General features: G+C 38.0%; 1 protein-coding gene across 1 annotated transcript in view; it reads right to left on the bottom strand.

The window, feature by feature from the left end:
• The window catches only part of NFXL1 (nuclear transcription factor, X-box binding like 1), a 100,033-nt gene that overhangs the window by 20,241 nt on the left and 59,318 nt on the right, over positions 1 to 20,474 (bottom strand). The window contains exons 15-18 of the mRNA XM_034771343.1: positions 19,857 to 19,878; positions 11,862 to 12,002; positions 4,756 to 4,922; positions 415 to 484 (exon numbers count right to left, since the gene is read on the bottom strand). Coding sequence (XP_034627234.1) covers positions 415 to 484; positions 4,756 to 4,922; positions 11,862 to 12,002; positions 19,857 to 19,878 — 400 coding nt within the window. The remainder of the gene's footprint in view (positions 1 to 414; positions 485 to 4,755; positions 4,923 to 11,861; positions 12,003 to 19,856; positions 19,879 to 20,474) is intronic.

Raw genomic sequence — 20,474 nt, 5'->3', positions numbered from 1 at the left:
TGAGGCTAGGAGAAAACAGTGAAGGGTTGGTAGAGCGATAAATATTGTCCTCCCGTCCCCCTCCACACACTATCCTTTAATGTAAAAATGTGTCCCAGTTTTTCACTCTCAAGTGGGGAAAAGATTGCCCCTTCTTCTTACCCAACCTCTCCTCCTATCTCCCAATGGCTTCTCTGTAATCTCCCTGACTGCAGTATCCCTGTTTCTCATCTTGAAAATCCTACCTGCAGTTGGGAAGGGAAGGAAGAAATTGCTATTTGTAGCCCCTCCAGTTAATTTGGCACTAGCCTAAAGATAAAGATATGATAACCCAGAGAGAGGTGGTGGTGGACAGGAAACAGAAAAGAATAAATTGCTTCCTGGGAATGCCAAAGAAGAATCAAAAGGAAGCATTAATTTACCAATACAGCTTACCTCTTTTGGACACTGATTTTTGCAGGAACTGAGAAGATCCTTTTCTTTTAAGTCAGCACAAGTTATTTTTCTATTAAAAAAGAGAAAATGCTTAACAAAAGGCCAAATTAAAACTAATTCAATCAAGTACAGTTATGAACACAATTATATATTTTTGCGCAGCAAAGAGAAATAGTTCAGCTGCCTGCATACTGTACACAAGAGAAACTGTCCCAAATAAAAATTATTTAAGAACAATTGACTTTCTGGACAACTCAGATCACCACTACCATTGTGCTGGCAATTTAATAAAGCAAACAGCTTCTTTTCACTGTCAAAGCTTAAAGCAATTGTTGATGCAGCTGACTGGGAACATTTAAATTTAAAGTGGGAAGTGTTTAAAGATATCCCATTGGATACCCAAAACATCCCGATTTGGCAGAGATGAAAAAAAGGTTAAAAGGATACGTGGAAACAACACCACACACATGAAGCTAAAGGAGTCAATGAAACATCAATGGCTAAGAAAGCTAAAGGCATTTTTAAAACATATTAAGTATCAGAAAAGCTCTGGTCAGGTCTAGGTCTATCACTAGATATAGATGGTGGAACAGTAGATGTTGATGTAGAAAAGGCAGAAATGTTTATAGATGTTTTTGCTCTATACGTGGAATGAAACAGGAAAATGTATCCATCCAATAGGATGTTGTGGATGGACCAGAAAGTTTACCATCTGTAACAAAGAATAATGTGAGGTAGCATTTGTTAAAATGAAACATTTTCAAAATCAACAGGCCCAGGTAACTTACACCCGAGAGTTTTAAAGGAACTAATGGAGAAGCTCTCTGAACTGCTAGTTAATTTTTTAACAAATCTTGGCAAACTGGGGCAATTACAAAGGAACGAAGGACTGCCAATGTAGTTCCAATATTTCAAAAGGGCAAAGAAGGATAACCCAAGGAACTACTGACTGGTTAGCCTGATGCCGATACCAAATAAAATAATGTAATGCTTTTTGGGGATTCTATTAACAAAGAATTAGAGGCTAAAAATATAATTAATGCCAGTTAGCATGGTTTCATACAAGGTATTTTTCAGAATTTTTTTTTGTAAAGCACCCTTGGCCATAGACTTGGTTGATATAGGCAGCTGTGTTGATACAGTGCATCTGGATTTGTCCAAGGCATCTGACTTAGTACCACATGACATTTTGATAAAAAATTTGCACTGTAGGGAATTAACAGGGTACGCATTAGTGGATTAAAAACTAGCTCAGAGGGGTCCACCATGGATTGATTCTTGGTACAACACTAATATTTTAATCAACAATCTAGATAATGACACAAAATCTTTGCTGATATTTGAAGATGACACAAAGATTGGTGGGGTAGCATATAATAGGTCACTGTTAGAGGGATCTGAATTGCTTGATTAAATGATCACAATCTAACAAAATGGGTTTTAATACAGCCAAATGCAAATTAATATATCTTGGGAACCAAGAACGCAGGTTATACCTATAGGATAGAAGATTGCCTTGGAAAGCAGTAACTCAGAGAAGGACTTAGGGACATCATAGATAAATTGCCTCAAAATGATGTTTCAGTATAAGGTTATGGCAAAAAAAGGGATAATGCAATCTTTAGCTGGATAAAAAAGGGAATATCAATTAGATGTAGAAAAGTGATCTTGCCTCTGTACAAAGCATTGGTAAGACCAACATCAAAACTGAACATAATATCAAGATACTGGAGAGAGTTCAAAGAAGGGGCCACAAAAATGATCCAGGGGGTTGAAAACAAACCTTTTAATGCGAGATTTAAAGAGCTCATCTCACTATCAACTGGTGTCTTTAAAATGAGATTAGATATAGTTTTAAAAGTTATGTTCAATTCAGCTTCTGGGAAAAATTCTGCAGCTTGTGTGCATGCACCTGGGCTGGGTATGGTGATCTCCTTCTATCCTTGGCACCTGAAACTGTGGATTCCTTGTTCATCCCATTCCTTCCTGGGCCACAGAACAGGCTTATCCACATTGCCCACATCATAACTGTAATACTTGCAACTCTGCATTAATGTAATCACTATAATCAAATTTTACGTTTCGGCTGGTCACTTGCAGGGGTCAGGAAAGATTCCCTCCCCACCCCCAATGCACAATTGGATAGATTTATTCTTCATTTCCCCCTCCACCCAGTTTTCCTCTGAAGCATCAAAGCCTGGCCATAGCTGGAGACAGGACACTAGACATGCCAAATCAGTGATCTGAGGCAGTACTGAGAATCCGTTGTAAGTGCCTTGCTGGTGTGTCTTGCTCACCAGCTTCTAGTTATACTGATCACCTGGTTTGTGGTTGAGAAGGAATTTTCCCCCAGGTCAGACTGGCAGGTAGCTTGGAGGGTTTTCATCTTCCTCTGCAGAATAAGGTGTAATTCACCTGCCAGGAATATCCAATATTTTTAAAACAGCTGGCTGAGGAGTTTACTGGAACATTATTGCTGATTTTCAATAATGCTTGGGGAAAAAAGCGTATGTGCCAATATTTAAAAAGAGTCAATGGAATGACACAGTTAGTTACAGCCCCATCAGCCTGACATCGATCCCACACAAAATAATGGAATGGCTGACATAGGACTCAATTACTAAAGAATTAGAGGGTAACATTAATAACCATCAGCAAAAGTTTATAGAAAATAGATCCTGTCAAATTAACAACAAGTTTGGTTGACAAAGTAACTAGTATTAAAGTAACAGACTTCTGTAAGGCATTTGACTTGGATCACAAGACATTTTGATTAAAAAAACCTAGAATATAAAAACAACTAGGCACACATTAAATGACTTGAGAACTGACTAACTGATAGGTCTCAAGGTGTAACTGTAAATGGGAAATTATCAGTGAGTGGATATGTTTCCAGGGGGGTCCATAAGAACATAAAAATAGCCATACTGGGTCAGACCAAAGGTCCATCTAGCCCAGTATCCTGTCTTCTGACATTGGCTAGTGCCAGGTGCCCGAGAGGGAATGAACAGAACAGGTAATCATCAAGTGATCCATCCCGTCGCCCATTCTGAGCTTCTGGCAAACAGAGACTAGGGACACTATTCCCACAGGGACTGGTTCTTGGCCCCACACTATTTAACATTTTTATCAAAGAGAGAAAAAAATAATCAAAATAATTATTGATAAAGTTTGCAGATGACAAAGATTGGGGTAGTAGTAAATAATAATTAAGAGAACAGGTCACTGATAGAAAGCAATCCAGATTGCTCTGTAAACTGTGCACAAGCAAACAATGTGTGTTTTAATGCAGCCTCACATAAAAAGCATATCTAGGAACAAAACACAAGGCAATACTAACAGGACAGGGGATGCTATCCTGGGAATCAGTAACTGAACAAAACCTGGGAGGCTATGGTAGATAATCAGCTGAACCCACGTGCAATTCCAGGGCAATGCTGTCACCTAAAGGCTTATGCAATCCTTGGATGTACAACAGGGGAATATCAAGAGTAGAGAGGATATATTTGTAGACACAAAAACTAGACAGTAATCCACAAAAATGTTGATAAATAGGAGATGGTTGATGGAAGAGCCACAAGAATGATTAAAGGATTGAAAAACATGCTTTATAGTGATTGTTAAACTAAATAGATTGAGCTTCTGGAAATTAAGAGAAGGTTATTGTGTGACTTGATCACCGCCTATAAGTACCTATCAAGGGGAACAAAAATTTGATAAGGGGATCTTCAATCTAGGAGTGAAACATATAACAAGATCCAGTGACTGGAAGTTGGAGACACAAATTTGTACTAGGAATAAGGCACACATTTTTAACAATGAGGATAATTAACAATTTGAACAATCTGCGACGGATGTGATGAATTCTCCACAACTGGCAATTTTTTAAAATCGATACTGGATGTTTTTCTAAAATATAAGCCCTAGTTTAAACGGTAATTTGAGGAAGTTCCATAACCTGTATTATAGACTATAATCTATCAATTACAGCATTTTAATTGAAAAGATCTTTACGGAACCCAGTAAGTTTGTGTACTACATTCGTTCTAAAACTACTCAGGAGAATAAAGTCCATTTCTGGCATATGTTACCAAAAATTCAACTACATCCAGAAACCAATTATGCTCTTAAGACTGTTACTAGCGATAGTGAATCAGATCTGAATGGACAGAAAAATAGATGGAGATTTTTTTAGTGCTGCTTTTTCTGAGCCATCATCAATTGCGTAATCTTCAAATAAAAAGTTAAAAGACCCAACCAAGAGATACATTTTAAATGCTTCCTTCCAAGTAGTCATATTTCTTTAAGATTTGAATTCAAGCTTCCCCTTTATCTACTTACATGCATTCAATATACAGGTTTGTGAGTTTGCAGTGACACTTTATTTTAAGCATTTGGACACATGGTGGACATTGGTCAGGATGACAGGGCAAAACGCATGAGTGAGGACAGCCTGGTGGTCGCGGTTTGGTACACGCCTCCTCACACGGAGAACATTCTGGACTAGCCTAATAAAACAATACAAGAAAAATTATTGAACCGAACAGCTGTTTTGCTAACTTATCATTTTAGTGAAAAAAAAAAAAAAAATCTATGAAGAACAAAGCTCCCTTTTTACAATGAGATGTCTAAAACTAAATATTAAAATATGTTTTTAATAGAATGGAAGGAATGCCTGCAGTCAGTAGTCAAAGAGAGAGGCTCCTACTTCCCCTCCCAGACATAAAGAGGACCACTTACGGTTAATACTTTGAAAAACGGCCACTCAGCACTCCTATATTAAGTTTGCATGGTTAAAAGTAGTTAGTCAGGAAATGCCAAAGTTAAGACCGAATATACAAAACTTTAACTTTGCACCCCCAGTGTATATTCATCATGATGTGGTAATCTTATAACATACTACTTCTGAAATACATTATTTTTTCTACAACAGCTTTAAAATATACTTGCACTAATGTAAGTTTCATAATGGTCCAAAAACTACTGATTTAGTACCACGTTTTGAAGGCTGCTGAATACTGCCTCAGTTATGTACAAGTTACAAAGTCTACAAGAGCCGTGGTCTTATTCTCAGCCCTAGTCAACAAGGCAGATCACATACAGACTTCGCCGTTCTTTAGATGCTCATTTAGCCCTTGATTGTGCTATCAGATCCACATGGATGAGCAGACCTGACTGCACAGATGAGGCCTTAATGAACATAGCAAAATATGAACTGGAGTGTGATCATGTGTAGAAATAAGTCAGCCAAATTAAAGAATTTCCTAAAGAATCAGGTTGTGCATTGCTTCTCCAGGAAGACAAACTCCATGATGTTTTGACTGCAGGGCTGTTCAAAATAAGGTCATAAGATTTTTTTTATTCATTCATTCAATAAGGAAAATGCCATTTCCCTCCAATCTCTCTCATCCTGCTCACACATGAGCTGTTTTCACTAACGTTTAAAAGAAGTAGGCACCGCTGGGTAATGACTAAGCATGGAAAGCATCACCCCAAGAAGTGCACCTTCCAGTTACTCTTAATTTTCTGAAAGCAGGTTGTAAGGAAGGCTGTTATGCAACTTTAATGACAGTAGGTTAATGAATAGAACAGATATTTGTACAGTGCTTTTCACCTGCAAAGTACTGAACAAACTTTAACTTGATGCAGGAAGGAGTCATTGCTCAGAGATATCAGAAAAATAAAACTAACCAGGCTTTTATATTAAGCCTGTTGTTTTGTATCTGCCAAACAGCAGAGAGAAAGTCCTAGAAGGAAGGGGTTAAAAACTTTTTATTGAAAAAAAGTATTCAAAGCGAACGTGACAAATATGAATTATTGATATTCTGCACTTTTTGCATTTCTCCTGCCTCAAATAGCAGTTTAAGCAGCATTGGGATGGAAACCTATTATATAGCAGGCTGAAAAATTAGTACAACGGAATTATTATATGATTAAAGTATGCATTTCAGAACGAGGACAAAAAGACTCAATTCCACGGACACGGAGAATAATCCTTAAAAATCTTTTTTTGTCTGTATTATAGTGAGGTTTAAATTTATTCCAGTAGGGTTATTTACGTAGCAAATTCTAATCTACATTAGCAGAGTCAAGGAAACAAGCACTATTTCCTTCAGTGGTTAAGATAAAGCTCATTACTGAACAGCTAGAGATGGGCACATAAAGCAACAGACAGTTTTACTTTCATTCAGACACTAAATGTGCCACTTTTTTCTTTTACATGATGATGACTTTAAAACATTTGTGGAATATAATAAACGGTTAATTTATATTTAACCTTCAGAATTCTATAATAGCATTTGATTGGGGTAAGAGTAACTTATTTACTTCTACTATTCTCTGAAGCCAATATCTTTAAGTTAGCCATCTGAATAAGCCTATCAACATGCCATCCAGAGAGCACTCCAAACCATACAATTTCCTATCTGCCTTCCTATCCAGTGGCAAGTAGATCTCAGGGAGGGGCCTATATCTCACCAGCTGAACTCAAAATTGAGTTGATGGTGAGTAATAAGGTGCTTTTTCTCACCATCATCTCAATTTTGAGCTAGGCTACTGAGACATAAGCCTGATCTATACACACAATTTCAACTAAAGGGTGTTATTTTAGACCAGGGGTGGGCAAACTTTTTGGCCCGAGGGCCACATCTGGGTGGGGAAATTGCATGCAGGGCTATGAATGTAGGGCTGGGGCAGGGGGCTGGGGTGTGAGAGGGAGTGCAGGGTGTGGGAGGGGGAGCGGTTCGCAGGAAGGGGCTCAGGGCAAGGGGTTGGGGCAGAGGAAGGGGTGCAGAGGGGCTCAGGGCACAGGTGTAGAGTGTGCGAGGGGGCTTAGGGCAGGGGATTAGGGTGTAGGAGGGGTGCGGCAGGGGTTTGGGGTACAGGAGGGTTACAGGGTTTGGCAGGGAGCTCAGGGCAGGGGGTTGGGTGTGGGGTGCATGAGGGATTCGGGGTGCGCGCTCCGGGGTGGCAGCGGCGCGCAGCAGGGCCAGGGCAGGCTCCCTGCCAGCCCTGACCCCACGCCGCTCCTGGAAGCGGCTGGCACCATGGGCCATAGTTTGCCCACCCCGGTTTTAGACTAAATTTATTTGCACTAGTGCAAAACACTACTCTTACAATCAGTTTAAACCTGGCATACGTTGGGGTTTACCTTATGCTGGTGAATTTGCAGTTGCAAGCTAAACAGCTGCATAACCAGTTTTGTACAGATATGAGGGTGTCCAAATAGGAGTTTACACAGTTTTATCAGTTTTTTTTTTTTTTTTAAAAACAGTTTTTAGTTAAATCACTGTAGCTTATGAGCACAGACAAGGCCCTATATAGATTGTTTCTTTCCAAACAGAAACATACAATTACAGATAAGTAATCTGTCCTCATTCCAAGAGGCAAGTACTATTGGAGTGTTCCACTTGTGAAGATTAAAATTTTACAGTGTGCCACAAAGGCATATAGTTAAGCTAGACCCAGAACAGAGAATAATTGAAGGAATAGAATAATAACCTTTATAATAATTTCTTATTTCTCATCTAAGATAAAACTAAGGCAGACAATTATTTATTGAAAACTTACAGGTATTCCACAAAACTAAGATTCCATTACCTCCATTGGCTCCTTGTTTTAGATTTACAACAAATTCTGCATACCTTCATCATTATTGCCTTTTGAAACTCCATCCCTCCCTTCTTTATCCATTTTAAATAAGTTCTGCTCCTTCCACTCCAACAGTTCTAAGCAAGATCACCAGTTTGTCTATGCCTCCCATATTCACACTTCTTCCATGCTGCTTCTTAAGTGTGGAATGATCTTCTTGTGTTTTGAGGAGAGTCTATGGGCTAACTCCTCTACCATGCTGCTGATGGAAAATGCAAATTCATAATGGCTAAGTAGATGGCCAGCAGGGATCGCTGATATTTATTATGTTTATACCTTATGATTTTAAAAAGCGAAGCAACTCAATATCATCTAGTTGTGCACAGCTAGCCTAGGCAACCATGTATTTTTTAGGGAATGGAATGAAGACAATGATTGTACACCAGCTTGTTGCATCTTGTCTTAAATTAAGTAGTAAGAACCAACACCTATTCTAAAGAGCTTGTAATGCGTTAGTACATTGCCTAGCACATCAGTGCCCCCAATCCAGAATGAGACTTTTGGATGCTACCATAACACAAATAAAATCAGTAATTGTGTAACATGGAATTAAAACAGGACATTCTATCCATAGGCGGCAGCATGAAAGAAGCTTGTGGGAGAAGTGGGAAAATCTATAATAAAACCTCAAATCATTGACTTGGTAGTGATAAAAATTTAGATGAAAAAGGTTCCACGCAGTTGGCCTTGTAGATCTCATGGAACGAGGTGACAAGTTGGTAGCCTCTAACTACCTCTTGTTCGGCACTGCTTCAAGAGTCTGTGGTGGCACTGCTTCAAGAGTCAACTGACAAACAAGTAATGTACTACTGAATAGCATCAATTTAGCCAAGAAAGATGATGGGTTTTTATAAGTCTGCCTCGGAGAAAACCCACGGGACATTTATGTCCAATTTACAGAGCATGAAGAAACCTATACTGGTAGGTGGGTTCAATGGTTCTGTTAGGATTAAGTTTTACAGTGAGTCCTCCTACCTCCTTATCCTGTTGGAGTATAAAATACACCTTTCAGAATTAAAGTTGTATTTTCTACCCCAACTGAATGCTGCTGAACTGGCCAAATTTCTAGCATGTCCATGAAAAGCCAAGATCTCTGGACTAATCACTGGATGTGAAACCCTTCTTGGTGAGCTGCCCAATTGAGGTTACGTGTACTGGAATTAACAGAACCTGTATCTGAAGAGCTTGGAAAGTTGTCTTTTCATACCCATGAACGGCTCAAAGGAACTGCTGAAACAGTCAGCCCCAAAACTTGAGCCTTTGTTCTAACTAGAATTTTACTCTGACTAAGTCAATAATCCTCTATTTGGAAGGCCCTAAAAATTGGAACTTGTTAATGTCCAAAATCAGCTTGATTGTAACATACTTTGTGAGGAAGGAACAGATCATCTAACAAACTGAAATGTTCAATGAGAAAATTTCATGAGTGATTCCCAAATCAAGAAGGGAATGTGATCCTTTGTGAACTGAGACAATCAAGACGAACCTTTGCTACACCTCAGCAAAAGATTTACATTCTTCTCCATGCAGTATGAAGGTTCAAACACCTTTTCTTCCTCCAATTTCTGCAAGAGCACAGACCTTGTGAACCAGGGACCTCTGGAGCCAAATGGCAGAGGGCACAAGGAGTGCTTAGAGTTTTAAAGGGATCCCCTGCATTGGATATATGCATAATAATTTACTATGGGTGGCATCTACCAAGAGCCCACTGGCGTCATAATCACTGCAAAATATATGAACAGATAATGTCTAAGGAACTATGCATCTGTACTGAAAATTATGTTCCTAAGGCATATGAGTTAAGGCAGGTCACCAGAAGGTGACCAACATGCTCCTTTCAGGTAGGAGGGAAGAGAAGCTCAGCTCTCCTCTGTCTGGTCACACATGTATTGTCCACTTCACAACAGAGGCCTATCCACAGTCTGAGCCATATGCCAATCAAGAGATTGTGAAGTTGACAAGAAAGAGGCAAACAGGAAAAAGCAATTAGCATAGCGGCTTCCTGTTTAAGAGTAACAGCAATGTTTTAGGGGGGTATTGCTGGGGATGGTGTGTGTGTGTGGGGGGGGGGGGGGGAAGTACAGGGAGACACCCTGAAGCTTTTCCACTGAGAGAAGCAGACAGCATGACTTGTCTCATGAATGGAAGATTACAGTCAAGCCTGGCTGTGAAATGCTGGAAGAACTTTGGAGGTAAGCATTAATTACATAAGTCTAGGTTTTAGAATGCATGTTATGATTTTATTTTATATGCAGCCATTTATTTCCAATATTTCTACCTGCTACCATTTGGAGCTCTTCCCTTTGTTAAATGGGCTTTTAAATTTATACAATAAACTTATTTAAGTTACGCTATAAACTTATTTAAGTGCTGCAAGTTAAGTGGAGTGATGAGCTCAGTGGTAACTGGCAAGCAGGGGAGTACTGCTTCTTTGGGAGCAGCGAATCTGTGAATACTGCAAGTGTCCAGTGGACACTCCAGTGGGACACTCGGAGGGCTCAGGGGTTGAAGTGTGCCCATCGCTAGCCTGCAGAGAGACAGCAAAGTCTGCATAGGCTCAGAGGGAAGTGTTTGTGTTGCCTGTGGCAAATTGAGTCAGAGCTGACCCACAGCAGACACAAACAAGGCTTCCTCACGCTAAGAGCTGGTGGTCGCAGGGTGCCTCACAAACCTAGGTAGACCCAGGAAGGACCACAGACTCTTAAATGAGATTAGGACAGACACAGTGACTTTAGTTGTCTTTACTGGCTACAGTAAATTTTGTTTCCAGTCCTGCTGGATCTGATCAGGTTTGGAGCGTGCCAGTTCTGATGACTAACCCCCCTTTTTGTACTATTACTACAGTGGTGTTAATGGACCACGTTCACCTTGAAAGGGCTCTGGTAATGTATGTTACCTACTTATGTTTAACAATCTGTTCCACCTAGTATTTAGCTGTGACACTTTGAATATTTTTCCCTGACCTGAAGAATTGGTATGTGTACGCTTTAAAGTTTGTGTCTCTTACCAACAGAATTTGGTCCAATAAAAGATCTTACCTCACCCACCTTGTCGACTCAAAACTAGGCAGTTAGTCATCCCTGCCCAATCTCTCATTTTTGTTTCATTGTAACTCCAGCAACTACTATCTTCTAACCCCTGGTTTAATGTACTCAAAAAACAATCAATCAATCTTATAGTGCAGGAATTTTTTTTAAATAGTCTCTAATGGTCTCTTAATGGATCTTAACATGTGGTCTCACTACTTTTTTTGTGTGGAAATCTCAGCTTTGTGGTTCTGCCATGTTTCTAGTGACGAGGTAGAACTGTTCTACTGTTAAAGGGTTTGCTGGCCTCCCGTACTGCAAGTTTGACTGGTGAACAATTTCTCCCCAACAGACTATAAGGGGGTTCGTGAACCCCTCTTACCTCACCCCTCAAAATAAACCTGGATTCCTCCCAACGCCACATCAGTAGGCAACACAACCCAGGAAGGGTTGTCATATTTGATTTTGGAGGAAGTTTATAAAAATACAAAAAGTGATACTAAAAGGAAAAACCCATTCTACATGACTACTTAGCTTTAAAAATGTTAAAACAGGAATAATAATACTGCTTAACATTTACAAAATAGCTAATTGACATTATCCCAATTTTAAAGATGAGGAAATGAAAACACAGAAAGGTTAAGTGATTCGCTAAAGGTCACCAAGTAAGTCACTGACAGAGCTGGAAACAGAACCTATGTTTCCTGATTGCAAATCTTGTGCTCTTGAGCCAAGAACAGACGAAAGAAAAATACAACCTCTAAAACTTACCTTTTGCCTGTCAGCATTACCATTTACTTTGGTAAATTTATGACATTCCTTCATGCAGGTATGATTCTGACAATCAAGCAGCCGTCCACAAAATCTTTTACATGAGTAGGGGCCCGCAGAGTGACATGGTAAAGGACTCACCTAAAAGGTTTAAAAAAACCCAAAATATGGCATTAGCCTCACCATACAGAACTTTTGATGCTTCTGAACATCTTTGACAAATAACCTTAATTAACACAGTAAAATGAAAAGTTCAATTAAGTTTGTTTATGTACTTGATTTTATATTATACCTAAGTAAATAAAAAACTTTAACAAACTTGCTTTCTGAAAACAGCCGCTGAATAGCTGGAAAATAGACCATCAATTGCAGACTGGAGACTTTCAGTATGTTTTAGTAATACTTTGTATGTCTATTGTGTCCTTTGTTAGATATTCTCAAAGTGCTTTACAACTGTTAAAGAATTAAGCCTCACAATAACCCTGCGGAGACACAATGTATAGTGACCTTACTCAAAGCTCCATAATCTCCCTACATATAGGATACATCATTGGATATATCTCAAACTCTAATCTCTAAAACCAGAACTTTAAGATATTCACTGTAACTCCAGGGAGAAACAGAACACAGAAAGGTGTCCAACATCAAACAGCACGTCAGTGATAGAACTAGAATTTTAACTTATTCACTCTCAGTTCCCATCCTTTAATTAATACACCATGTTCACATGCAAAAAATTTTTTGTGATGCTGTCACCCATCCATTAGGAATTGAAACTTGATAATTTCACAGAACACTGAATACAAATTTTGTCAGACTAGGATAACTTTCAGTAACTACTTACACTTTGGCTAGACTCCAACTGGGAAGTCAGGAGATGAAAGGCTCCAGATTGTTACCTACACACTGACACTTCCAAATATTTTGTGGGCCTTATGCAAAGTTCTGCCCCCACCCCATATAATTGGGATCTCTCCCCAACTCTCACATACACCTAATTTCTATAATAATTCATTTTTGTGGCTGCGTGGACTCTGGTGACAGCCCTTTCAGGGGCTGGGAAGACAGAAGATGGAACTGAAGAAAGATATCCTCATCAGGGAACCTGAGTAGTGCTCTGGCTGGCTATTTGGTTATATGATTGTGGCATGGGACATATGGAAGAGAAATCTAAGGATGTTATTGCCAAATTACTCCACCTCTCCACAAAAGAGAATTGAAGCACAAGCTTTTGTGGGTGAATTCCCACTTCGTTGTATCTCATGAAGTGGGCATTCACCCATGAAAGCTTATGCTCCAATACATCTGTTAGTCTTAAAGGTGCCACAGGACTCTCTGTTGCTTTTTACAGATCCAGACTAACATGGCTACCCCTCTGATACTTGACACCTCTCCACAGTATCATGAGGAAACTGAAGCTCTCTCTGCTGGCTGAAGCATGAGCTATCTTCCCAAATACCTAGAAGTAGGAGGCTCTTCTGGGGTTACAACAAAACAAAACAAAAAAACGCTTTAATTAACATTTTAAGTTACTTTATTTTCTTCTCCCGTTTCACTTCCACTTCCTGACTTCAGGCAGCTATCAGTCATTTTGCTGTGAATGTCAGTGACAGATCAAAAGAGCATCTGCTGATGAGAGTGGAAGGTCACTTCTAGAAACTGATTAGGAACAAGAAAACGTGGCCTTCACCATTTCCCAGTACAGATCTACCAGAAGGAGACTGCAGAGGGATAGAGCTAAGAAGAGAGGAAGTACAAAATCTTCTAAATTTGAGCAGTTCATCCCAGTCTTTTCTGCATGAAAAGTGGTTTTGATATCAGCAACAGAACAACTTAAAGACCTGTCTGCAACTGGAAAGTGGAATTAAAACCAAAGACAAAAATATAGAGGAATTTTAAATACCAGAGATGGAGGGTTTAAGGAGTGGATGGACTGTTTGCTTTTGCTTTTAAAATTAGTATTTGATTACACTTAAATTTTAAATAGGTAATTAGGGAACTAAAATCACAATAACTGTACTTTAGGCTAAAACTGAACCACATCTAAAAAAGGAGCTAGCATAGAAGAATGTACACACACGTCAGATTATATACCCATTGCATCAGAATTCAAAAATGAAATTAAAATTAAGAGAAAAACAAAATATTAGAACATAAAATCAGAACATAAAACCACCAAAATGGTTGTACCAAAAAAAAGTCTGGCTGGCTGTTTTCCATACAGAAGGATGACAGTATGAATATCCCACTATACGGGGGGGGGGGGGGGGGGAACGGTCTAGAATACCCATAATAGAAATCACTAAATCAAAGCAAAGTGGAATTCTTTTAAAATTACCTCTTAATATTTAACGAACTTAAGCAAATTAGTGAACTATGAGTATCTAGCATTGTAGATTAAAGCAACTTTTGCTAAAGTATTGTAGTATGTGCAGTAACCTAAATGAATACCTAATCATAATATGACAATTTAGAAAAGGTGACAAATTTAATCCTCTCACTTTCCTAAAAGACATTTGTTCAGCTGTCTGGACAAAGATACTCATCTACTGTCTTTAAACACTGTGTCAATGTACCAGATATTTATTTCTGCATGACTGATATAGGGACTATTCAAAATATTAATACAGCCAAACTGATTAACAAACTAAGCCTATTTAAAAACATTATCTGAAATTTCTAAACCAAGTCTGGAATGAAAATTAAAGCCTAAACCAGTTAATGCTAGGAAGGATAATGCATTCTAAATACACAAAAAGTAAATGCTATTTGATACTCTATCTGATTAAGGCATACTTGGCTCTGTTTCCATCTGTAGCGTGAAGGTTCTAATTAATGCATCCCAGAAGAATTGACTTTGTTCAAACTTATTCATTTTCCAAATTTCAACCATCAAATGACCATAAGTCGATACATCTGTTGTTACAGCTACAAGAAATAAGTTTTCACACCAATCCAAAATTCAACGTAATCCATGAGACAAAAAATTTTCAGTTTAGATAGCAACTGTGATTTCTTAGGTTGTTTTATTACTAGACTATAACTTGATAATTAAAATTGGAATGCAGCCTTTTGGTTTCTATAAACCTGAAAATGAAAAGCTATCAATTGTTCTAAATATATATGAAGACTTTTTAAATTATGTAACTTCCTAGGGTTTTTAAGGGCGAAACTAAGAAAAAAAGTTACAGCACACACATTTATAGAAATTGTATTCAGTAATACTACATTGTAGCCCACAGGGAATCTCATTTTAATTCAAGTCTTGTTGAATCATACTTTTTATGCTTATAGTTTGCTACACGCATGTCACCTGGCCATAAAACTTATAACTCTGTTGTCCCAAAGTGGTGGATCATTTACAAGATATATACAAAAGATACCAATTCTATACACCCTACTTCTCCAAAAAACACACACACACACACCCACCCACCAACAACACACCCCACACCCTTTCTGAAAGGAAGAAATGCTAATACAAAGCAAGCAATGCTAGGGAAAGGATCTACACTACAATGTTTACAAGCACATCTAACACCTAAATAAATTAAAGTAAGTGCTCAATTCAAATCTTATATATGTAAACAAAATGAAGTCTATTTTTGATAGCATTAATATCTACTTCTTGAACTATTCTTCTCTAGCATCTCTTACATACTTATCTTCTTCAAGCATTCAGTGTTAAGAACACACAAATAGGATCCAAAATGTTTGTTTCATTCTTAGGGTATTTTTTTTTTTTTTAAACTATCACACTACTTGAAAATCTCAGTAGTAAAGTATAAATGATAATATAGTAAAGCAAGTGTTGTAATGAATTTGTAAATGGTTTCTCTGACTGGCACTGCTAAATAACCTGAGCTCCTTTTGCTGGGTAGCTGCCAGTGTAGCAGCAGAATATTGCAGATATACATTAACAATGTATTTAAGATCTTAGAGGAATCCATGAAAATGTTTAATGTATGTTTATTTATGGTGCATATTACACAGATTTTCCAGATAAGGGTCTCCTTCCTTCTCTTACTACCAATCTAAAAGTTTAGAATATTGTTCATTTGATTCACGATACCGTAAAACTCAAGCAGGAAGAAAACTGCACTCTGCTGGCTGACAAAATACACAAGTTTTATCCACAAAAGTACATAGAGCAAATGCATACAAGCCACTAGGATTTAAAAAAATACTTCCACTACCATATATTCACAACAGTTTATATCAGCATAGGGGGAAGGGAAGGTAGAAAGTTCCCTTGTGTGCTGAATGCCACTCTTACGGTAGTCAAATGATTCGGGGGTGTGCACCATGTTAACCCATACACATTTTCACTCCATTTTCTCTATAGTACCCAGTATAGTATTTAAGTGCTTTAAGAAGCTATTTGCAGGTATCTTTAAGGAATAATTCTATGGAATTACTTTGTTTAATGAAAAATAAACTCAAAGATAGACTTTTTCCGTTGTGAAGGTGTAAATGTATGCACTTTCTCTCAATATAGATTTGAACCTAGCCATAAATTCTGTTTTCCTTCCATATAGGTATATAGAGGAAGATGATTAAAAGACATAACTGACATCAGGTCTTTAAACAGGCTCAAATTTTGTTCATGTATCAATCCATGAAATTTTAATGATACATCAAATCCTGACCATGATGAGAGATTGTTTTGGATTGAAATAAACTTTACTTATGATAAACCTACAAGTTTTAGCATTGAGAGTATTCCATACACAAAGACGAAAGGCTCTATATTTTGACAAAGATATGTGCTCATTATCTCCTCCCATCCATTCTTCACAACATGCATTTATCTTACATGATAGGCATGCTGCCTGAACAGTAATCTGCTGAAAAACCCACCCTAATTTCACATAGGTATTCAATGGGTTACTTAGATTACTGTATGGACTGCAGTAACAGTGCATTTGTTCTTACATTGTCTGCATAAGTGAACTATTATCTACAGTAGAGAGGAAATAAAAATCCAACAAATTTCCAGTCTATCATGTCAGGTTTATCTACATAATTTATTAGATTGTGTTTAGTTACCATATATATGTTTGGGGAAATTTTAGATTATGTATTTTTCTGTAGTGGGTATTTTAGAAGTCTATGCACCAGCCTTTAGAAGTCACGTAGTCAAAGGGATGCAATAACATGCAGATTTCAAATATGGGCATGAGGGTTTATTTATGGCACACTTTTGGATTTCATGACAGAGTACAATTCACATGACTTAGTACTATAAATTTGTCTCAAAACCCCAAAATATCTTTAATGTGGGTAGGGCAGGGGGCGGAAGGATGACACTGTCCTGAAGGGGTCTGTGCCATAAGTAGTGACTTACATAGAACACATTCCTATGCAGCAATGAGATATAAAAGGGACACAAGAATTCCAAAATCCAATGAGTGGGATTGTCCCAGCCGTGCAGGAAGGGAGGTAAAATGCAACAGATGTGATTTAATTAGGTGGCAATTTTATTAATATACCTCACCTGGAAAATATTCTGCAATCGGTCGTATAGCACAGGCCATCATTATTTCCTTAATCATTCCTACCTATTTGGAAGGACTGTTGTCAGCCTTCAGCCCTCACCCCTCCCAACCTAGTCCTTGCCCATTGTTGTGACCATACAACCCCACCTTCATACAAGGGTAGGGGAGGCAATAGGAAAAGGGAGTTGTCTCCTTACTGTACCAGACATTAAGAGAGCCAACTCCCTTTCCCAGCTTCATTAGGGGATGTCTTTCCCCAAAGTCCATTTCCAACATCAGTTTTATGAGGGAACTGGACTTCCTACCTGCACTGGACTCTTGCTACCTGATAGGCTGAGACAACTTGACCTAACCTCATTACCTACCCCAGTACACACAATGGCCAATGGCCCACCTGAGCCAGCCTCTTCCAGTTGCCCTTGGCTTTGGTAACTGCCCCTTTTGCTCTCCTTGCATACCCCAAAGGCAGTAGGGGAACTTAAAGGAGCCATAACTCCTTTTCATCCTGCCGAGTGGACAAAACCCCACTAGACTGAGATTGCAATGAGTGCAGACTCATTGCAGTCTTTGAGAAATAGCTTAAAGTGGTTGAAGTAAAATAGGTAGAAAGCTTGAGAAACGGTTGAAGTAAAACAGGTAGAAAGAAGGTATGCATACATGATGATGAAAAGGAGACTACTCACCAAAGAAGAAATAATTTAGATCAACTTTGTGTAATTTTTGACCTATAAAATTACTGAGATCAGTAAAAATACCGATTTTGGTTACACACACCTAAGTCTCTCTCTACAGAAGACAATTTCTATAAAAAAAATTCTAATACTTTATAGAAAGCACATGTGAAGTGTATACCTTTTATCTAACTTCTGAAACTTTTCCTATTTTCTCCCCACTGACATTATGCATATACAGAACCATAAACCTAAATCCTGACACTCTCATACTTCTCAGGTTTCCATAGAGATGCATTAAATGACCAAGGAAAAAACACCAATTTCGTTTAAATCAAAGGAGACATACTGTACATATTTTTTTCATTTACACTACGGGACAATGTGTACACAAGATTAGGACAGTTGTTTGCCAATATTAAATATTTACTTAGCCTTTTAAAGAGTACATACAACTTTGTAACATCTGACCTTCCATATTACTAGATAAGATGGGGTAGTTTCTACTTCAACATTCAAAACTAATTTGTAGATGCACTTACATGACATCTACAACATCAAGCCAATAGTACATGGTGTACCAAAACTCAGACACTCATTTTATATAAAAACATTCCAACATAAATTGGAAATATATTGAGGAAAGTGTGGGAGAAAAATGAGTTCTTACTTTGAGGTTGGTTGCAACATGCTAGAGGCAGCTTTATTTTCTTTAACATTTGCCAGGGGAGAGTACTTACGGGCAGGGGTTCCCCTCCTGAGGCAGGTCTCCATTAGATAAACAATTAAGGCAAGCATTTATACCTTTTGTGACATACAGTAGTGATCAACAACTGCATTTTGTTTATATATATATATATTCATTTTTTTCCCACTTCTACAAAAGTTATATGGGAACAGTGAACATTTGATTTAAACATCTCATGGTTATGATTACAACAATTATGTGAACTATAAATCATAATGACAGCTAACAAATACATTTAACATCTCAATTGTCTAATTTAAAAGGGCTCTAAATTAGAATGTCACTGATATTACAAAAACTTATGACATTAGTGAAAAGTCTGCAATAAGCCTAACAACAAAACACCTGCTAATACTATCATTAAAATGTAGCTGTAATTTTAAATTAGTGAAAATTTAATTAGAAAAGTAATCCAAAAATCATTTACCACGTTTTATAACTGTCTCTATCTATTAAATGATTGTGAAAAATTAATTATCTTTTCCTCTAGAGTAAATGGACATAGAAAATCTCTACTTCTAGATTATAGAAGGCTGCATCAAATGACAACTTAATTGGCAGGATCTCTCATAGGAGAGTCTCCACCACACTGTCCAATCTTCCCACTCTGCATCTAAATCACATAGTAGCATTACAGTTTACTGTCCCATATGCAATGCAAAGCCTTCATCCCTTCTGAGGAATAGTGTAATGATGGTAGCTACTGGGACAAGAAAATTTGATAGGGAGAGAGGGAACATTGCTTACATATAAGCCAAATGAAAAAAGGGAGTGAAATACTTAATGAAACAGACAACATGCAATTAAATACACTCACTAGTCCAAGAGCACTTCACCATTATAACCCGTATAAAATGTAGTTTCAAAAGCCAAGAATTTAAACTTTGATTGAACAATCTAAAATTCAACTGTTGTAATTTTCTAATACAGTGCTATAATACTGTCCTAATTAATGACAGCACTCAAATAAAAACACTTCATAGATTTTAATGCAACAAATACTTTTTGTAAGAATTAATCAAAACAAAATGATGCACAGTTCATATTTCACTTAAATGGTAATTTCTTTGTGACTCACCTCATGCTGCCCAAGACATTCCCTGAAAGAGGAAGAAAAAGAAAAAAAAAAGTGAGATAATTGCAAATAGCTGTACTCCTTAAATCCATAAGGCATCTGAAGCAGTATCAATGTTTTGCTGTGGGGAAGAATCAGTTATTAAAAAGGGAGAGCCAAATTCAGAGCCAAATGCTTAAAAACTAAGAAATGCCAGAATTAAGGTTGCTTGTGCCACCTGAATTTGTCCCCCTTGGGTGTATGCACTATATAATCACATACTACTTTTTCCACTGTAACCCTGCCTCATTCAGCACAGAGGATGGAGCCGCTCTAGGTAAAAAAAAAAAAAATCATATTTGTATAGAAAAGGAGGCTGTTGTCTGTAGGACCCTGCCTCATTTGTTGCAGACGCTCGAAAGTGAGTAATGAAAGAGGCAGAAGACTACAGGAAGACAAAGGAAGGTTTCATGGTAAAGGCAGTTAAATGCTGCCCTGGAGAAATGGATTCTCTCCTGGCCTCTGTCACATATCTGATTGGGCTCCGCCCGCTGGCTACCCACCACCAAACTGCTATGAAGGAAATCCCAGCCTCTGGATCCCTGTGTGTTTTAAGCTTCCTGGGTCTCAGAAGGTTACAGC

This window comes from Trachemys scripta, chromosome 5 (genome assembly GCF_013100865.1).
Source record: "Trachemys scripta elegans isolate TJP31775 chromosome 5, CAS_Tse_1.0, whole genome shotgun sequence".
Taxonomy (NCBI): Eukaryota; Metazoa; Chordata; order Testudines; family Emydidae; genus Trachemys; species Trachemys scripta.
This window is presented reverse-complemented; position numbering and strand designations above follow the sequence as displayed.